At 43.0% G+C, this 17,316-nt stretch overlaps 1 protein-coding gene across 1 annotated transcript in view; it reads right to left on the bottom strand.

Annotated features, from left to right (window-relative positions):
- The window catches only part of LOC124000099 (alpha-mannosidase 2-like), a 56,329-nt gene extending 39,166 nt beyond the window's left edge, over window positions 1–17,163 (bottom strand). The window contains exons 1-6 of the mRNA XM_046306228.1: window positions 16,054–17,163; window positions 14,842–15,105; window positions 12,450–12,594; window positions 8,287–8,458; window positions 3,782–3,909; window positions 2,825–2,998 (exon numbers count right to left, since the gene is read on the bottom strand). Coding sequence (XP_046162184.1) covers window positions 2,825–2,998; window positions 3,782–3,909; window positions 8,287–8,458; window positions 12,450–12,594; window positions 14,842–15,105; window positions 16,054–16,197 — 1,027 coding nt within the window. The 5' untranslated portion in view covers window positions 16,198–17,163. The remainder of the gene's footprint in view (window positions 1–2,824; window positions 2,999–3,781; window positions 3,910–8,286; window positions 8,459–12,449; window positions 12,595–14,841; window positions 15,106–16,053) is intronic.
- Window positions 17,164–17,316: the final 153 nt, after the last annotated feature.

Raw genomic sequence — 17,316 nt, 5'->3', positions numbered from 1 at the left:
CTCTCACCACTGGTGTCCCCCAGGGCTCTGTTCTAGGCCCTCTCCTATTCTCGCTATACACCAAGTCACTTGGCTCTGTCATAACCTCACATGGTCTCTCCTATCATTGCTATGCAGACGACACACAATTAATCTTCTCCTTTCCCCCTTCTGATGACCAGGTGGCGAATCGCATCTCTGCATGTCTGGCAGACATATCAGTGTGGATGACGGATCACCACCTCAAGCTGAACCTCGGCAAGACGGAGCTGCTCTGCCTCCCGGGGAAGGACTGCCCGTTCCATGATCTCGCCATCACGGTTGACAACTCCATTGTGTCCTCCTCCCAGAGCGCTAAGAACCTTGGCGTGATCCTGGACAACACCCTGTCGTTCTCAACTAACATCAAGGCGGTGGCCCGTTCCTGTAGGTTCATGCTCTACAACATCCGCAGAGTACGACCCTGTCTCACACAGGAAGCGGCGCAGGTCCTAATCCAGGCACTTGTCATCTCCCGTCTGGATTACTGCAACTCGCTGTTGGCTGGGCTCCCTGCCTGTGCCATTAAACCCCTACAACTCATCCAGAACGCCGCAGCCCATCTGGTGTTCAACCTTCCCAAGTTCTCTCACATCACCCCGCTCCTCCGCTCTCTCCACTGGCTTCCAGTTGAAGCTCGCATCCGCTACAAGACCATGGTGCTTGCCTACGGAGCTGTGAGGGGAACGGCACCTCAGTACCTCCAGGCTCTGATCAGGCCCTACACCCAAACAAGGGCACTGCGTTCATCCACCTCTGGCCTGCTCGCCTCCCTACCACTGAGGAAGTACAGTTCCCGCTCAGCCCAGTCAAAACTGTTCGCTGCTCTGGCCCCCCAATGGTGGAACAAACTCCCTCACGACGCCAGGACAGCGGAGTCAATCACCACCTTCCGGAGACACCTGAAACCCCACCTCTTTAAGGAATACCTAGGATAGGATAAGTAATCCTTCTCACCCCCCCCTTTAAGATTTAGATGCACTATTGTAAAGTGACTGTTCCACCGGATGTCATAAGGTGAATGCACCAATTTGTAAGTCGCTCTGGATAAGAGCGTCTGCTAAATGACTTAAATGTAAATGTAAATGAGAACCGCCTCAGGCAGCCAAGCCTAACTGGACACACCCCTAATCATACACAATCCCAATGCTAATAAAACCCCAATACGAAACACAACATATAAACCCATGTCACACCCTGACCTACCCAAACATATAACAAAAACACAAAATACAATGACCAAGGCGTGACAAGGCGTCTGTCTACCTAGTGAAAAGCATGTATGAGTACTACATCATTTGGCTTAGAGGTTTGAGTAATCACACATTTAGATGCATCATAGCTGCATGAAACCACTAACTAACTAATGCCTGTTCTGTTACCAACTGCTCCCTGTCACACACACATACACACACACACACACACGCATACACACACACACACACACACACACACACACACACACACACACACACACACACACACACACACACACACACACACACACACACACACACACACACACACACACACACACACACACACACACACACACACACACACACACACACACACACACACACACGCACGCACGCACGCACGCACGCGCACACACACACACAGCAGATGGTTCATGGCCAATGTGAATCAGACCTTTGACCTCCATACTCTCCATCCCTCTAGTCATGAGGCTGTGGTCTACATTCTTCTTATAAATCACCAAGCTCATCACCAGACCAAGGTTCAAACTGTTTGTTTTCTTTCAAGCTGGCCTGGAGAAATGGAACCAACGGAATTGTCGCAAAAGTGCAAACCCGCCCATCTGGCACGCCTGTCAGGCTCAATCAAATACAAATAGAAAGGAATCCAGCACTATTTGAACCCAGGTCTGTTCATTGCATGATGTACCAGCCAGACATGTTTAAGCCATGCAGGCCTCAGGCCATATAAAGAGAGTCCCTTCTACCACAGATGTTATAAGATGAGACCAAAGAGAAAGGAGTATGCCTTCATATGACACTTCTGTAAGGTAGGTAGCCTGGCGGTTAGAGTGTTGGGCCAGTAACCAAAAGGTCGCCAGTTCGAATCCTCGAGCCGACTAGGTAAAATATCTGTTGACGTGCCCTTGTGCAAGGCACTTAACCCTAATTGCTCCAGGGTCACTGTTAATAATGGCTAAACCAAGCTGTGACCCCACTCTCTGAGCATGTCTCAGGGGGAATTGGGATATGCATAAAAAATCAAATACACACTTGTACATGTGTTAAATTGGACTAATAAAAGCACCCACATAATTATTTATGGCCATGAGAAATCCCCCTGCTGATGGTCTGAGCGGCTCAATACTGTAGGCAGCAGATGCTGCTGTCGCTTATCCGAGTGCTGTTATTTACACAAGCTGACTGCCCAGAGTTCAACACACGGCATCAAACCATCCATAGCATCTGTCACACCAAATATATACAGGAATTGGAAGGATTTGTTTTCTACTGACTACATGAGTATGTACTAGTCACTCTGAGGTCATGTTATTTTGTTTCTGTCCATAGACTTGCAGTAGAACTAGGACTTTGTATATGCTAAATGCTTAATTTAATGGCTAAGATTGTACCTGAACCACTGAGAACAGAGGCGTGAGGACTGGATCTCCGGCATGTTGAATGATACAGTAGTGTAAAAACTGAGCAGTGTTTCCCCTACAATTGTATAAGTGGGGCAGGACCCCTTACCTTCTAGCTAGGGGAAAAACAGACTCTGGAAGAGCACCCTGGGAGAGTCACAGGGCTACATTAGTCTGGTTACTTGCCCCAGGTCTGTCTCCAGAAGAACTCCAGGGTCTTCTGACTGGCAAAGTGTTTCTTGACGGAGTAGTGCACCCTCTGGATGAGCATGTTGGCCAGGCCAGCCTGTTTCAACAGGTACGCCTGGGTAGGGGAGTGGCCAAACGGATCCACAGCCCAGCCCGTCTGGGGTTTCACTCCTAACAGGGGAGAATAGAGGGAGAATTCAGGTTCATGCAGAGGAGGTTGGCAACAGTCCTCCTTTTTTGAGGAAAAATTATAAACAATAAAAAACTATGAAACATTACATAAAAATCCTTGAAATAAACATCTGCTACACAGGTCAATCTGCTCATACCTTGTCATGCTATCCTGTCGTGTTGCTGCTCCAGTTTCAACTGTTTTGCCTGCGGCTATAGAACCCTGACCTGTTCACTGGACGTGCTACCCTGTCCCGGACCTGCTGTTCACGACACTCTCTCTCTATCGCATCTGCTATCTCAACCTCTGAATGCTCGGCTATGAAAAGCCAACTGTCATTTACTCCTGAGGTGCTAACCTGTTGCACAATCTACAACTACTGCAATTATTATTTGACCCTGCTGGTCATCTGTGAACGTTTGAACATCTTGAAGAACGATTAATAGCCACGTACTCTTATAATCTCCACCCTTCAGAGCCTGGTTCCTTTCTAGGTTTCTTCCTAGGTTCCTGCCTTTCTAAGGAGTTGTTCTGCATTGCTTGCTGTTTGTGGTTTTAGGCTGGGTTTCTGTATAAGCACTTGGTGACATTGGCTGATGTAAAAAGGGCATTATAAATACATTTTTTGATATATAAATCAAAAGATAAAATCTCTGATGGTTAAAGTGTGCTAATAATTTTGTTTGAATCATGCAAAATAACCAATATGTTGTGCTTGCCAACAAATGTCCTTTGTATGATCTCTTTCCAGATAACTAACTCCTGATATTTTATGCACTCACCCACATTTCTCTCCAACCATTGGTGTCCCTCCAATAGCTGGTCAATTAATGCAAAGTAATGCGAGTTGGCTTCATCAGGCATCACCCAGCCTCCCGTAGTGATCTCCAACTGGCCTTGCTCAAACAGACTAAACAACATAGAGGAAAATTATCATTCAGGCTCTAAGACAATCAGCTCAGTCAATTACCATTTCATAGCTCAAAGCCAAAAGAAAAGAAAAAAGGCTATTCAAAAACCATGCAGCTTTATCAATTTATGAGCTTCTTTTCCATTCTAAATTGTAGGTTGAATGCATATTAATTGTAAAAAATATATATTAATTGTAAAATACTAGATTACAAAATGGATGTTATATGGTCAGGAACCTGCAAAATTCCAGTAACTTGTCCAAATTCCTCAGTTTTCCAGAAATCCTTCTGGATGGTTCTCTAATCTCCACAAAGGAACTGTCCGTTTGTAAATCTCAGAGCGTTCATAGCACACACTGGACACTCTGGCCGAGGAGTAGGTTTGATTCGAGTGTTGTGACCTCACAACGTGAGTCAGGCACCCAAGCTAACTGACTAAAGTTGGCTAGCTTGCTAGCTACTTCCAAACACAAATGAGAGAACAACAATTGAATTATGTTTTTTTTTGCAGATGTTTACTGACACCGGTCATATTCAGAAGAGGGTTGCGCATTTGTAAATTGATCCATTATTCTGACGAACGCACCCTTAGTTGCAAGAGACATCACCTCATGTGTGGCTAAGAAATAAAATCTGGGCCCTACTTATTGCGACAACAAGAACCATCTTCTCCTCTGTAGCTGATGAATTGTGTTACTCCTAAGTCCAAAGAGTAAAATCAACAACCTCAGGAGTTACTCCCATCTCTCTTTAGGACAGGAAATCTTGCTATGATTGCGATTCAGCATCTTTTCTCTGTTCGCTGAGCATATTTCAATTGCAGACTTCCCTAACGTGTCCCTGGCGAGCCCCTTAAATAAGAGCATGGATAAGCAAAACAATGGACAACGACTCAACAATTGTTGTAATAACAAGTTGAAATTTCTCTCTATTTTCTCTCCACGGAAATGTGATATTTCTCTGGCATCATTCAATCACCAGAAGGTTTCCTTCATTGTTCTACGATTGGACAGGTGGAAGTGGTGTGTCGTGTAGGTCTGTCCTGGTGTTGAAGAGTTGGAGTGGTGAAAGCAGGCGCCATCTTCACTGAGCAGATAGCAACACCGCATCCTAACGAGGACGGATGGACAAGTCCCTTCAACAAACCGAAACACGCTGCTCAAAAACATGTTCCTTTCAGATTCTAAAAGTTCTAAAGAATTAATGAGGTCGTTTGTTCGAATTTCTCGAGCGATGCTTCTCCGTGTACTGTAACAGGGAACATTTTATCATTAGGCGCCAGACCTTCAATTTGCTGACATAAAATAAAACATGCAAGAAAATAAGTTATTACATAAGCAATAACACTCAACAAAAAAATAGTAAACACAGAATATTCTCAACAAAAAAAAATGAATCTGGTTTGCTTAGAACTCCTTGCGCATCAAATCAATAGTGAATAAATATTTGTGTTAGATCTCCCTCCATTCTTCACCTTAAGGCTGTTTGCTTGTGCTCCTAATTGGAATTCTAACCTGCAGCTGAAATGTTTATTGCATTTCATACACAGTTTGTGTATCCCCCAAGGCTAGCTGCTGAACCCTACCTGTCAGTAGCTTGTTGTGAGCATGGCCAATGCACACAGCATTTACACACAGTTTGTGTATCCACCAAGGCTAGCTGCTGAACCCTACCTGTCAGTAGCTCGTTGTGAGCATGGCCAATGCACACAGCATTTACACACAGTTTGTGTATCCCCCAAGGCTAGCTGCTGAACCCTACCTGTCAGTAGCTCGTTGTGAGCATGGCCAATGCACACAGCATTTACACAGAGTTTGTGTATCCCCCAAGGCTAGCTGCTGAACCCTACCTGTCAGTAGCTCGTTGTGAGCATGGCCAATGCACACAGCATTTACACACAGTTTGTGTATCCCCCAAGGCTAGCTGCTGAACCCTACCTGTCAGTAGCTTGTTGTGAGCATGGCCAATGCACACAGCATTTACACACAGTTTGTGTATCCCCCAAGGCTAGCTGCTGAACCCTACCTGTCAGTAGCTCGTTGTGAGCATGGCCAATGCACACAGCATTTACACACAGTTTGTGTATCCCCCAAGGCTAGCTGCTGAACCCTACCTGTCAGTAGCTCGTTGTGAGCATGGCCAAAGCACACAGCATTTACACACAGTTTGTGTATCCCCCAAGGCTAGCTGCTGAACCCTACCTGTCAGTAGCTCGTTGTGAGCATGGCCAATGCACACAGCATTTACACACAACATTTGTGACACCCTGCTTCTTGCTTTTGGGGCTGTTTTCTGAAGTAGAGAACCCTCTGAATCCCCCTCCATGTCACTTCCAGAGAAACCCCTGACTGGCAACCATTACATTCCCAAGGGGACAAATCAAATCAAATTTTATTGGTCACATACACATGGTTAGCAGATGTTACGAGTGTAGCGAAATGCTTGTGCTTCTAGTTCCAACCATGCAGTAATATCTAACAAGTAATCTAACAATTTCACAACAACTACCTTTTACACACAAAAATAAAGGAATGAATAAGAATATGTACATATAAATATATGGATGAGCGATGGCCGAACGGCATAGGTAAGATGCAGTAGATGGTATAGAGTGCAGTATATACATATGAGATGAGTAATGTAGGGTATGTAAACATTATAAAAAGTGGCACGGTTTAAAGAGAATAGTGATACATTTATTACATCCTATTTTTTATTATTAAAGTGGCTAAAGAGACTGAGGCAGAGTGAGCAAGAACATGTGTTAACCTATATGCCTCTCACAAACAAAATTGATTTGATGACCTCAAGACCATAGTCAGTTTGGCTGGTTAAGGCAATTCAAACCAATTTACTCCCGTTACCAGGCAGAGGAATATATATTTTTTTACTGTAAACTAGGATTTATTTGAAAAGTTAGGTGAAAAAATTATGGAAATCCCTTACGTTCCCTTACGCCTTCACTAGGCTTAGGCAATATACCATTTATACCGTATACCGGGGTATTTCCCCTTGCTGCAGCTGCAGGAGTGCATGCTATGCCACTGCTTATAACTATACACTGAGTGTATAAAACATTAGGGACACCTGCTCTTTCCATGACATAGACATGACATAGATTGACCAGGTGAATACAGGTGAAAGCTGTGATCCCTTATTGATGTCACCTGTTAAATCCACTTCAATCAGTGTAGATGAAGGGGAGGAGACAGGTTAAAGAAGGATTGTTAAGCTTTGAGACAATTGAGACATGGATTGTGTATGTGTGCAATTCAGAGGGTGAATGGGCAAGACCATAGATTGAAGTGCCTTTGAATGGGGTATTGTAGTAGGTGCAGAGGCTCTGATTTGAGTGTGTCAAGAACTGCAATGCTGATTGGTTTTTCACGCTCAAGTTTCACGTGTATCAACAATGGTCCACCACCCAAATGACAACCATCTAAAGTGACACAACTGTGGGAAGCTCTGGGGTCAACATGAGCCAGCATCCCTGTGGAAAGCTTTCCACACCTTGTAGTCCATGCCCTGATGAATTGAGGCTGTTCTGAGGGGAAAAGGGCTGCAAAGCAATATTAGGACGGTGTTCCTAAAATTTTGTTCACTCAGTGTAAGTTAATTTTAACTGTAAGAAATCTAAATCTAAGTGTCAAATAAATCATACCCGGCTCATGGCTCCAGCTATGCATTTGGTTTGCTGACTTGCTAGCTAAGTGTCTAGATGTCAAGATCAAGCTTCTTGGTTACAGCAGAGACATTCAATCCCTTCCTGGATCAAGATCCCTGTTGCCTAATTTGTTTTGTGCGTCGAAAAAATAGTGCTTCTTGTGTGCACTTCCGGAAATAGCATATACCCCGGTATGGTACAGAAATGGTATGACGGTATGAACAGAATACTACCCAACCCTAGTTATCACATATCATATTTTGTTACTAAAATTATGTTGATTTGACCAGTTTTGGTCCAGTGGGTCACTTCTAATTTCATTTCATTTTTTAGAAACCCTATAAAACTGCTGGCCCTAAGCAAGGCATAACCTTGCTTTAATTAAAATGGGAATACCAGAGGAGCATCGGAATCTTATTGTAAATCCACTGAGGAATTAGATTCCACGTTTACAGAGCCAAGCTATATCAACAACACAATAACATAAACCAGAAGTGATTTGCTGCTCATATTGATTTCAGTATCACCTTGAAGATAGAATGACAGACAGACGGACGGACGGACGGACGGACGGACGGACGGACGGACGGACGGACGGACGGACGGACGGACGGACGGACGGACGGACGGACGGACGGACGGACAGACAGACAGACAGACAGACAGACAGACAGACAGACAGACAGACAGACAGACAGACAGACTACTGTACCTCTTGACAGCGTCTCTCTTCTGGTTGTCGATGTTGTCCCACCACTTGGAGAAGTATGAGATCTCGGACCAGATCATTTTCCTGCGGCTGTCCTCATGGAGTTTCACCACTATGTTGTTCAGGATGTGCTGGGTCTGGTCCCGGTAGTAGTCGTCAAACGTCTTCAGCCATCCTGAGAATGTACACATATGACAAAGTGGTAGAGCATACATTACAACTGTAGACTATCTGTCTGTGTGTGTGTCTGCCATAGAGTCAATAAACTGAGTCAATAAAGCCATCATAATCAGGTGAATGAGCAGAACATGTGGTTCAATCAATTTGCCACATCCATTGATTTAACAACATAATGTCATCATATTTCCAATGAAAATCAATGCATTCAAAAAAGTATTTCAACTGCAAGATGAAATAGGATAAATAATTCAGTAGAAGGCACACAGGCATGAGTGCTTTTAAACTATGCAAGGGCGTGACTATTGTCTTTAGCTACTGTATACAACTCTAAGGGAGAACCAGCCCAGTTAAACCAGAAAAGCAGCTTGGTTTACTGAAGAATAACCCAATCTCAGGCACAAAGAATAGGCTGGCCTTGGCTGTAGCTGGACTGCAGATGCTGCTTCTGTGCTTACACGTGATGTGACAAACGCCCAGCACTGACTGCTCTTAGTGCCTACACTAACGCCTTAGTCTCTGGAATGTCTAGTGAGGGACTACGCCTTTAAGTCACACTGCAACACAGCATTAAAAGGCTGTGCAAAATGTACTGTTGAGGACATTTTTAAAAACAGGCTTCTGATGCGTCTGATCAATTGTGTTCTTTTTCTGATATATATACACAGTAGCAGTACATTTTTACAAATTTTACTATTTTCTACATTGTAGAATAATAGCTAAGACATCAAAACTATAAAATAACACATGGAAACATGCAGTAGCCAAAAAGGGGTTAAACAAATCAAAAAGTAAGATTATTCAAAGGAGCCACACTTTGCCTTATTGACAGCTTCAAATAAAATAAAATAAAATTGTATTTGTGTCACATGCGCCGAATACAACAGGTGTAGACCTTACAGTGAATTGTTTACTTACAAGCTCCTAAACCAACAATGTGGTTTTAAGACAAATATGTGTTAAGTAAAAAATAAATAAGTTTAAAAAAAGATAAATAAAAGAGCAGCAGTAATAGTTAAAGAGCAGCAGTAACAAGGCTATATACAGGGGGAACCAGTACAGAGTCAATGTGGAGGCTATATACAGGGGGTTCTGGTACAGAGTCAATGTGGAGGCTATATACAGGGGGTTCTGGTACAGAGTCAATGTGGAGGCTATATACAGGGGGAACCAGTACAGAGTCAATGTGGAGGCTATATACAGGGGGAACCAGTACAGAGTCAATGTGGAGGCTATATACAGGGGGTTCTGGTACAGAGTCAATGTGGAGGCTATATACAGGGGGTTCTGGTACAGAGTCAATGTGGAGGCTATATACAGGGGGTTCTGGTACAGAGTCAATGTAGAGGCTATATACAGGGGGTTCTGGTACAGAGTCAATGTAGAGGCTATATACAGGGGGAACCAGTACAGAGTCAATGTAGAGGCTATATACAGGGGAACCAGTACAGAGTCAATGTAGAAGCTATATACAGGGGGAACCAGTACAGAGTCAATGTGGAGGCTATATACAGGGGGAACCAGTACAGAGTCAATGTAGAGGCTATATACAGGGGGTTCTGGTACAGAGTCAATGTGGAGGCTATATACAGGGGGTTCTGGTACAGAGTCAATGTGGAGGCTATATACAGGGGGAACCAGTACAGAGTCAATGTGGAGGCTATATACAGGGGGAACCAGTACAGAGTCAATGTAGAGGCTATATACAGGGGGTTCTGGTACAGAGTCAATGTGGAGGCTATATACAGGGGGAACCAGTACAGAGTCAATGTAGAGGCTATATACAGGGGGAACCAGTACAGAGTCAATGTGGAGGCTATATACAGGGGGAACCAGTACAGAGTCAATGTAGAGGCTATATACAGGGGGAACCAGTACAGAGTCAATGTGGAGGCTATATACAGGGGGTTCTGGTACAGAGTCAATGTGGAGGCTATATACAGGGGGTTCAATGTGGAGGCTATATACAGGGGTCAATGTGGAGGCTATATACAGGGGTTCTGTAGTATATACAGGGGGTTCAGAGTCAATGTGGAGGCTATATACAGGGGGTTCTGGTACAGAGTCAATGTGGAGGCTATATACAGGGGGAACCAGTACAGAGTCAATGTAGAGGCTATATACAGGGGGAACCAGTACAGAGTCAATGTGGGGGGAACCAGTACAGAGTCAATGTGGAGGCTATATACAGGGGGAACCAGTACAGAGTCAATGTAGAGGCTATATACAGGGGGAACCAGTACAGAGTCAATGTAGAGGCTATATACAGGGGGTTCTGGTACAGAGTCAATGTAGAGGCTATATACAGGGGGTTCTGGTACAGAGTCAATGTGGAGGCTATATACAGGGGGTTCTGGTACAGAGTCAATGTGAAGGCTATATACAGGGGGTTCTGGTACAGAGTCAATGTGGAGGCTATATACAGGGGGTTCTGGTACAGAGTCAATGTGGAGGCTATATACAGGAGGAATCAGTACAGAGTCAATGTGGAGGCTATATACAGGGGGTTCTGGTACAGAGTCAATGTGAAGACTATATACAGGGGGAACCAGTACAGAGTCAATGTGGAGGCTATATACAGGGGGTTCTGGTACAGAGTCAATGTGGAGGCTATATACAGGGGTTCTGGTACAGAGTCAATGTGGAGGCTATATACAGGGGGAACCAGTACAGAGTCAATGTGGAGGCTATATACAGGGGTTCTGGTACAGAGTCAATGTGGAGGCTATATACAGGGGGTTCTGGTACAGAGTCAATGTGGAGGCTATATACAGGGGGAACCAGTACAGAGTCAATGTGGAGGCTATATACAGGGGGTTCTGGTACAGAGTCAATGTGGAGGCTATATACAGGGGGTTATGGTACAGAGTCAATGTGGAGGCTATATACAGGGGGAACCAGTACAGAGTCAATGTGGAGGCTATATACAGGGGGTTCTGGTACAGTGTCAATGTGGAGGCTATATACAGGGGGTTCTGGTACAGAGTCAATGTGGAGGCTATATACAGGGGGTTCTGGTACAGAGTCAATGTGGAGGCTATATACAGGGGGTACCGGTACAGAGTCAATGTGGAGGCTATATACAGGGGGAACCAGTACAGAGTCAATGTGGAGGCTATATACAGGGGGAACCAGTACAGAGTCAATGTGGAGGCTATATACAGGGGGAACTAGTACAGAGTCAATGTGGAAGCTATATACAGGGGGAACTAGTACAGAGTCAATGTGGAAGCTATATACAGGGGGAACCAGTACAGAGTCAATGTGGAAGCTATATACAGGGGGAACCAGTACAGAGTCAATGTGGAGGCTATATACAGGGGGAACCAGTACAGAGTCAATGTGGAGGCTATATACAGGGGGAACCAGTACAGAGTCAATGTGGAGGCTATATACAGGGGGAACCAGTACAGAGTCAATGTGGAAGCTTTAAGCTATATACAGGGGGAACCAGTACAGAGTCAATGTGGAGGCTATATACAGGGGGAACCAGTACAGAGTCAATGTGGAAGCTGGCCATTCAGAATCACAACACACAGCCTTTTGCCCCATTGAAGCGCATGCATCATTTTCGTGACGTTGTCAGTTGACCTTTCTATAATGCTTGTTATGCTTTATGTTATGTGCTCTGGTATAATGCGTGTTCCCTTCACAAACCAGGAAACACAATTAACCCAGGAAGGAGCGAAATATGAAGCCTGACACTGCTGTGGAGCGGCCCACGCCTTGCTTCCTGTCTGCACAAGGTGTGACTGCATTAAGTAGAGAAAACAAAGCATTAAAGAAGTCACAGAACAATGTCCAGTGTTTCCAGGTTAGCTTTAAAGGGACAATATACTCCAAAGTAAACATTTTGCAACTGTTTTCAAACTTCTAAAGTAGTCTTGTGTCAAGATAAATACATGTCCCACGCCATCGATTGTGAAGAACTACAACCTGATTTTGGAGTGTAATTTCCGTTTAATGCTCAGAAGTAGTGCAATGCTTACCAGGATCATTGTGTGAGTGGGGCACAACAAAGACTTGAAGTGGCTCGCTGTCCCATTCATTATCCTGGTAGGTGATATCGAAGCCTTGTTTCCACACTCCCCCATCATGGTTGTCAAAGGTCAGGAGGTCATACACATCTAGCAACTGAAAAATAAACAACAACAAAAACATTAGTGGGATATTCTTGAGGTAAACAGGGCCACGCCTGGCTCAGTAGGTAGAGCATGGCACTTGCAACGCCAGGGTTGTGGATTCGATGATCACTTTGGATAAGAGCATTTGCTAAATAAATGACTGAAATGTCTGGTTTGCAGCAAAGCCTCACTTTATTAGGCTATGAACTCTTGAATTTGTTCAAGGAAGTTTCATGTATTTGATTCAGTTTTGTGTTTAATTTAAGTCACCGTGGCAGTTAAGTGTGTACGATAACAGTCATATCTGTGACATCAGCAGGTCAGAAGAATGCATGTGAGAGATAGAAATTCTGCTGCAAACTGAGACCGCTTGGTGTTTCTTTGGGACTCACACCAACTTAAATGTCTCTTTGTCTTTTGCCCAAATAAAATGATGGAATGAATGGAATGTGATACAGAGAGGACAAGATTAAATAATGTCTGTCTGCTCTATGGTACGAGAGCCACTAACTAAAGCCATGATTTTAATAACAGGAATACAAATCATAGAAATTAGCTTGTTATCATGATTGATGTCAAGAACAAATATGATAAGATATATTATATATCAGGGTTCCCCAACTGGCCAAATGTGATTTTATTTATTTGTCTTTTGAGCAAAAAATAATCATAAACACATTTTTATTTGTATTTTTATTATATATATATATTTATCATTTTGTATTATTTGTCACGCCTTGGTCATTGTATTTTGTGTTTTTGTTATATGTTTGGGTAGGCCAGGGTGTGACATGGGTTTATATGTTGTATTCGTATTGGGGTTTGTATTATTTGGGATCGCGGCTAATTAGGGGTGTTGTATAGGCTTGGCTGCCTGAGGCGATTCTCAATTGGAGTCAGGTGCTTCTCGTTGTCTCTGATTGGGAACCGTATTTAGGTAGCCTGAGTTCGCTTTGTATTTTGTGGGTGTTTGTACCTGTCTCTGTGTTGTTGTCACCAGATAGGCTGTAATTAGTTTCACGTTTCGTTTGTTGTTTTTGTATTTCAGTTATTTCATGTACCGCTATTCTGTTCATTAAAGTCATGAGTAACCTACACGCTGCATTTCGGTCCGACTTTCTTCTTACAACAGACGAATGCCGTTACATTATTATTTTGGGGAATTTTCATTGTTAGACATAAAAGACTGTAAAAACACCAGGAAATCAGCTCCAAGCGATTTTAATTGAAGAAATCTGTTCCCAAGTATTCCCACCCATATTAGAGAGACGTGATTATATATAAATGTAAGCAACGTTTGAAATGATTATGTTTAAGTCAAACATTATATCTGTTTGGGCTTCTTGCGGTCAATTTGCAGTCTACAAATGATTTGTAACTATATTCCAGCCCCCCCACCATCCTCTCATGAAAAAATCAGCCCGCGACTGAATCTAGTTGATGAGCCCTGATGTATATAAAGACATATGGTGTCTCATTTTGTCTATTTAAGCACAGGAGTGAAAGGTTTCTTTTCGATCTGGGACATTCTTGTGTATAGAGTGACTTAACTGTAACTAAAGGTATTAACTCTTCCTAAAGAAACCTGTCTTTCAAGTCAAACTGCAGTCCCCTCTTACGTTTCCCACATATACAACCAGAAACGTTTCCGATGAGCTGCCATTCAATACCTCACCTGACTTGATGGACAACCTGGAAAGGAAAAGGATAGTCCAACCAGACCAGATAATATAACCAAACCTTTTCAAATGACACCTGTTTGAATTCATTCGAGCTGTATACTAATCCATTACGCGGTCTGTGTGCTCATAATATTAATTGGAAAAATATTCAATAACATATTCTTGGCACATAGTGTAATGGTAGTGTAATAGTAGTGTAATGGTTTTAACATTTGTCCTTCATTTCAACACCATAACCACGACACATTGCAATAAGTATCGTCCCCATGGCTATTACAAGGCTTCATATTTCACACTGATGGTGGGAGCAATTCAGCATGGAAGGTTGGCATCATGGTAATGACATCATTATGGTGTCTCTTTATATAATGATGTATCTTATTAAACGAGGTGAAATTCAGAGTTCAATTAAAATAAACACTGGCAGTTAACTGTGTGCATGGAGGTTTGTTTACTTCAAACTTTCCCTGGAGTATGTTGAACAGATACGATCGCAGTTCAACCCTGCAACAATGTTGCTACACGAATACCTGAACTGTTTGTTTCTCATTGTATCCACCTTATAAAACTCTTACCTGCACCCCATCTGCTGGCTTGGAGAATTCCCTTGTCGCAAACTGACAGTCTTGTGAGTCAATAGGGAGGACCAGTGGAGGCGAAGCCAGCAGTTCTAGATTGGGCCCTTGGCTCATGTTCCCGCCGTCAAGACCCCCACGGCCATCCTTGACCGACTCCTTCAGATTGAACACAGAGTCCCTGATGTTGGCTATGATCTCATTGTTCTCTGACAGTAGTGTCTCCAAGCGGTCAATCTTATCCTGCAGGATGGACAACTGGCCCTGATGAACAAGAAGGACAAGTGGCAAGAGGGACAGGGGAGAACAAGTTTACTGGCTTTATACAATACAGTATGCATATAATTATGCAATGAATGTTTATAAATGAGCTATAACGAGCCTATTAATATTTTAATTGACTGCCAATAAACTAATTGTAAAGCTTTATAAATGTAACATTATTGTAGGGTTACCAAAATGAGGACCTATGTCATCCACGGCGACAAATACAAAGTGTATATAGGGTTATTTCTTAAGACTTAAATGACAGGAAGTGGAAATGACTACTATATAGAAAACAAGTGGACAGTCACCTTCTTGTTACACAAACATTACCACTTTTACCAGTTTTCACTTAGTCTCAGAAATCTCAGACCTAGGGCAACAGCACTGGGTGTATAACAGGTGTATAATAATATAGGTGTATACTGGAACATTGTTAATAATGTGGGAGCAACCCGTATGCTTAGAAAGACTCGTTTTCACTCATTCAGGAATGGAAATATGCAACACACCACCTGGCCCACGACAAGATCTCAATATGCATTTTTTTGTGTGTGTTAATTGGAACCATATCTGTTGCAAGACAATAACTCTATCATGTAACACAACGATAGTATGTAGCCTACTGTACAGGCTACAGTTGAAAATGTGTTTACATTGTCTTGAATAGACCTACAATGTAACGTTATAACATTGTAGGCTAAGTAGTAAGCCTACAGCAGCCAATCAACGCCAGTTCTCTATGTGATTGCCTACACAACATAGATAGGATATTGAGGAAATGGGCTACTTTACAAAGTCATTGATATTTGTGCAACCATGTAAAAACAACGTTGCACTCAAGTTATACGCTACGATCTTATACATGCATGTCTGATCTAGATTGCAAAACGTGAGAAAATAAGCAGTTTATCTGAATCAAACAGCCAACGAAATGGAAAAACTTACATTTTGCATTTTTTCCCCACCGTTGTTTGGACTTTTTGTATGGTCTAATTGCAGGTGATCCAGCATCAGGTACAATGAGAAGATAACAACACAGAATATGGCACTTCCAAAAACAGTGAATTGCCGACTGAGCTTCATCATCATTTACAATCGAAACTGCCAGGTGAATCGAAGCTGATCACATTGACTGACCGCAATGTAACATATAGTTATGTAGATCACCCTCAGGGAATGATCGATGTCTTGACTCTGCGGTGAGGATCAGAAAAATCTCATGCTATTCCCCCCCAAAAATAGTTATTCATTCTTCTTTAGTGTGTTAGGACGGAACTAACATAATTGTCCACGTTCACTCCTTCTATGAACAACAAGCTTTAAAAGCTGGGTATGTCACCCAAAGGTAGCCTGAATCATGGCTGGAACAAGATACTGCGTCCCCAGTCGCAAAGTTTCAGTACGAAATAGTTGTGATTCAGTAGATCGTGTTGGCCAGTGCCGACAACCCCGTCTCATTCCTGCATTTGTTTTCTGTTCAAATGAAGTAAGGAAGTGAAAAACATAGGTGTGAACGTGCGCCGCCTACCGACTCACAACTTTTTTCATTTGGGACGCACCGGTAAAGTGGGGGATGAGTTTTTAGACCAGAGCACAACGCGTATGGAACGTTTCCAAATCCATAGGTTTGCATTCATTGCCCTTCCTAGTTCCTATCATATTCAGCTATTGCATCTTCCAGAAATTCGTCTCCACTCCAATCATTCATTGGTGTAGCGAAAAGTTGGCCATTAACTCCAGAAAGCACTCATTTAGATACCTTGTGAAAACAGCTGCATGGGCATGTTCAGCACCCGGTGTTTAACGGCTCTCCAAATGCCAGCTTCACTACTACATGATCTCGTTCATATTTTCAACATTTGGAATTCAAAAAGAGAGACAGTGTTCCAGATGTGACACCATATCATTGGAAAACTCAGGAGCGTTTGTGGAAATGAACAAGCTCCATGCACCGACAAATGTTAATTCCTTACTCCCTCGTGATTGTAATATTAGAGGCAAACAAGTTGAAAACGCCAAAAATTTAAGTCAGCAATTATGGATTGAGAAAAGCGAAGGCGCAATTAATATTTTCTTAGCATTACCAGTTTCCTTTGTGAACGTAATCTTACAACTGAGAAGCGTCTCCCTTCATTCTCCAGGCCAGGCAGTGGGGTAGAGGAGAACAGAAACTTGTATACGCCTACTCTGACTTCATTTTGTGACGAA

Source organism: Oncorhynchus gorbuscha, linkage group LG16 (assembly GCF_021184085.1).
Source record: "Oncorhynchus gorbuscha isolate QuinsamMale2020 ecotype Even-year linkage group LG16, OgorEven_v1.0, whole genome shotgun sequence".
Lineage (NCBI taxonomy): Eukaryota > Metazoa > Chordata > Actinopteri > Salmoniformes > Salmonidae > Oncorhynchus > Oncorhynchus gorbuscha.
Note: the sequence above shows the minus strand (reverse complement) of the source record. Positions and strands in the feature narration are given on the sequence as shown.